We start from the raw sequence: 4,135 nt of genomic DNA on the forward strand, positions 1-4,135 counted from the left end.
ATTAGTGACACTGGGTTGAAGCAATTATTGTTAAGTGTCTTGCCCAAGGACACATACGCCCACAATGGTAGCAACGTCGAGCCTTGAACCCATTACCTCTGGGTTACAGGCAGGCGCGCTAACCACTATGCCACGGTGCCGGACAATTGAAATTATTATTTAAGTAATGAATAAATGAATGTAACTTATTTACCCTTGCATGGCAACGACAGTCGTTATAACACGGGTGTTCTGTTTTATACACTTCGTGACCGCTTACTAGTTAGTAGTAACTAGAGACCGACCGATATCAATTTTTTCTACCGATACCGATATTTTTAGCTTGTATTGATACCAATACTTTACCGATATTTGACATTATAGCGAAACATATGAAATGATCAGTATTAATCAAAATTAATACCTCTGTTCAAGATATTGCAAGTTATAATAGAGAAAAAATTCGTTGGTCTGCATGTTCTTAGTAGGAAACATCATAGGTGTTTCTTAATATATATTGGTCGGCCTCTAGTTACAGCAGAATGAATGAATGAATGTAACCTATTTACTCTTGTGTGGGGGGGCAACGACAATCATTATAACATGAATGATCAGTTTCATACACTTGACCGATTACTAGTTAAAATGTATTTAACTTTAAATGTGATTTTTTGGAAATTTGAATTTTCAAATTTTTGTTTTTTTGTATGACTGACAATTTGGACAATAAGGACCACTGTCACCTGGGTTGAAGAAATTTTCGTTATGTGTCTTGCCCAAAGACACATATGCCCACAATGGTTGTACCCCTTTTTAATTTTGGTATAAGTGCACCACACCAAATACATTTAAATTTGTAAGTACTGTACACTGTACAATCAGTGCTGCGATTCGTTGCCAGGTGTCACCGAGCGCAATTTTTGACGTCCAAGTTGTCGCGAGAAACTTAATCATTCTGACGTCATAACACATTACATACAAATTGTCATAACCGGGTAACAATTGCCATTATCTCCAGAATAATCGGTCGTCGCAAAAACTTAACAGTTATTGCCCCCCCAAAAAATGTAATAACTAAACTGGACTAATACGGCCCAATCGCAGCTTTGTGTAGGATACTGCCATGTTAAACTAGAACATATATGCACGACAAACCTACACCAAATCTTACCTCCACTAACACTGAACCAAACATTCCTGGTTGAAACTGTCCATGCAAAGCTGGAGTATTTTGATATGGAAAGTAACCGATACGCGTCAACTTTTTCCATGTATCCTCACAATGATTGGTGCGATCAACGTTTATCCACGCTGTGGCGCACCTCATGCACGTCGCAACTAGCTCGACAGGCGGTTCTCCAGTATGGATTATTCTATAAAAATAGTATAACTATTTTATGACAATATGCATTATTTTATGGGAATAATAAGAATTATTGTATGAAAAATAAGGTGTAGTGACCACGCTTATTTTCTTCCAAATTAATGTAAATATGTTTTTAACTTTAAGCGTGTTTTAACAACTGTTGTTCTGTCGCCACATCCTGTCTTTTCGTTTAAAATATTTCTAAATCTTCGCTACCGTAATCCAAGAGACAAATAAAGTTATTATGATATTAGATAATGGCCATTGTTTAGAAAAGTAAGAATGATTTTTTTAAGGTCGTAATAGTTGTTTTTTTTCCCATTAGGACGTAAATATACTAAATAGGCACCTAGGTTTTGGGGTAATGGGGCAAAATCCAGCCCAATTCTCAGGTTCTATAACAAGAACCTATCTAACCCATACAGAATGGAAAATGCATTTTACAGTTGTTTATAACTAAGCTATATGATTTTTTAAGTACTGCTTAAAATAAACGTTTTCTTAAAACCAAACAAAGCAACTTTTAATAACAAAAAAAAAAAACTATATATATAGTAGGGTGGGGTAAGATGGGACACTTTTAGCACATAATATTCAAATATTCTGATCGTGTTTTGAACAATTAACAACGGTCTAGGACTATGAGAGTTATGAGGATACAGTTTTATATTTCTTTGAATGTTTTTTGTTTACTACTAAATGAACAAGAAATTAGAATAAAAAGGTGTTCCATCTTCCCCCACCCTAGACCCTACTAAATGTTTAAAATAAAAAAAAGACAAAACTTACTTTTGTAACAACTCTGGAATATGGTCGACAAATAACTTCATAGTCTCAAGCACAGCCATGCAGCCTGTGTCGGGTGAATCAGTCTGCACTGAGACTAAAATCTTTTCAACCAATCGGTAGATGAGAAGAGATTTTTGAATAAATCCGATCAGATCGAGATTTGAACTTGGACCCCGGTAACTTAATAAACTCTGAAAATTATAATTTGGATAAGGTTTGATAAAATGAATGAATGTAACTTACTTTATCCTCATGTGAGGATCACGACAGTCGTTATAACACAGATATTCGGTTTTATACACCTTGGGTCAGCTTACAACTGTTACAAGTTACCATGTATGTAACTTTGTGAGTAATTGTTTTTTTATACTGTATGGCTGGCAAGTTAGACAAGCCATTAGTAACCACTGGGTTGGAACATTTGCAGTTAAGTGTATTTTACTCTTTTCCAAAGACGCATACTCCCAAAATGGTAGCATCAACGAGCCTTGAACCCATAACCTCTGGGTTAGATGCAGGTGCGGTAACCTGCCGTGGCACGGCATTTTAAATTATTGCTGGATTTTAGCCAGATCCCTAGAAGTGCCATACTCATTAGGGCACAAGGTGTATGAATCAAACCATGTATGTTAAAACAACTGTCGTGGCAACGTCACTTATTTATTCATTAATTAGATGAAACTGACAATAAATAAATAATTTTCATTCATTTCATTAATTTGATGAAACTTTAGACCTTGTTTGTTTATACAAAGATTACTTTTTAGAACACCTGTTTATGATTAATGTATTTTAAAGTATAACTTCAATCTACCCGCCCCCATAAGTATCTGGCAACACTGATAAATAAAAAAAAAGATGTGGCAACACTAAAAAAAAGTTGGCAACATTGATAAACAAAAAATGATTGGCAACACTGATAAACAAAACACATAGGGCAACACCAAAAAACAAAAAAAACTAGTTGACAACACTGATAAACAAAAAGTAGTTGGCAACACTTATTGTTAACAATGCTTTACCTTAATTTCAGCGTGAAACACTGCCCAACCATTCACAGGATGTTGCCATTGCACCATTTCACCAAACTGACTGTCAACAAGATGTCCTATCGTGGAGCTTGGTATCTTGACCACATGACTCCCACCTGGTGACAATAGAGAGCAGCGTATAGATATTAGTTTTGAATAAATTTCGCTAACTACAAATACTGTAAAATTTTATGGAAAAATGTAAAATGTAAATGCAACACTTTATGCTTACAGTTTATAAAAAAAACGACCCTTTTTAAAAAGTTTGTTTTTATAAAAGTAGAAGAAAAAAAAAAAAAATAATAATAATTTAGAACAGGGCCTTCATAACTAAAATTAGCTCTCGGCAACCCCTAAAGTTGGTTAACCTCAGTTTGCGAGGTCTTAATTTAAAAAATGTAAAAAAAATGTAAAAGGACCCAAAAAAATTAAAAAATGTAAAAATAACAAAAATAATTTAGAAGACTAAAAAATCAAACATAAAAATTGATTACAAAAATCAAAAATCAAGTTATTTTTAAACCTGCAGTTCTAAGTGGTTTAGGATAAAGTAATCTCCACACTGAAGCATCTTCTAAACTTTCCACATCATCCTTGATACAGGTTTTGATGAATTCAGCGAAAGATGGAAGGTTGGAAAGAAATGCATGGACCTGGAGTGGGGGTGTTTATGTAGTGAGTTTATGAGGGGGTATGTTAGTGTTGATGTACTTGCAGGCAATATAGATAAAGGAAGTTAGTTTCTACTTGGTAAATGTAATGTATTAAAAAGTAATCTGAAAAAGTTACAATCTGAAAAAGTATGAAGGTGCCAAAATCTAGATCTACTTGGCAGTTTTAATACAAATAGAAAAGCCCAAATTAAAAGCTAAACATCTGAAAATGAAGACAAATATGCCTCATACAGTGGTGCAGCCAGACGGGTTTAGAGGTCTTTTTACTGGCCCTATATAATATATGGGCTATTATG

The 4,135-nt window shown here is 34.4% G+C and overlaps 1 protein-coding gene across 1 annotated transcript; it reads right to left on the bottom strand.

Annotated features, from left to right (window-relative positions):
• Positions 1-1,090: 1,090 nt before the first annotated feature.
• Positions 1,091-3,849, bottom strand: LOC100181295 (nucleoporin NUP188 homolog). The gene is made up of 4 exons (XM_002127191.3): positions 3,689-3,849; positions 3,157-3,281; positions 2,135-2,325; positions 1,091-1,352 (listed from the first exon to the last, which is right to left on the bottom strand). The coding sequence occupies exons 2-4, from the start codon at positions 3,211-3,213 to the stop codon at positions 1,106-1,108; spliced, it is 495 nt and encodes a 164-aa protein (XP_002127227.3). The 5' UTR covers positions 3,214-3,281; positions 3,689-3,849; the 3' UTR covers positions 1,091-1,105.
• Positions 3,850-4,135: the final 286 nt, after the last annotated feature.

The sequence above is a fragment of the Ciona intestinalis genome, unplaced genomic scaffold (assembly GCF_000224145.3).
Source record: "Ciona intestinalis unplaced genomic scaffold, KH HT000838.1, whole genome shotgun sequence".
Lineage (NCBI taxonomy): Eukaryota > Metazoa > Chordata > Ascidiacea > Phlebobranchia > Cionidae > Ciona > Ciona intestinalis.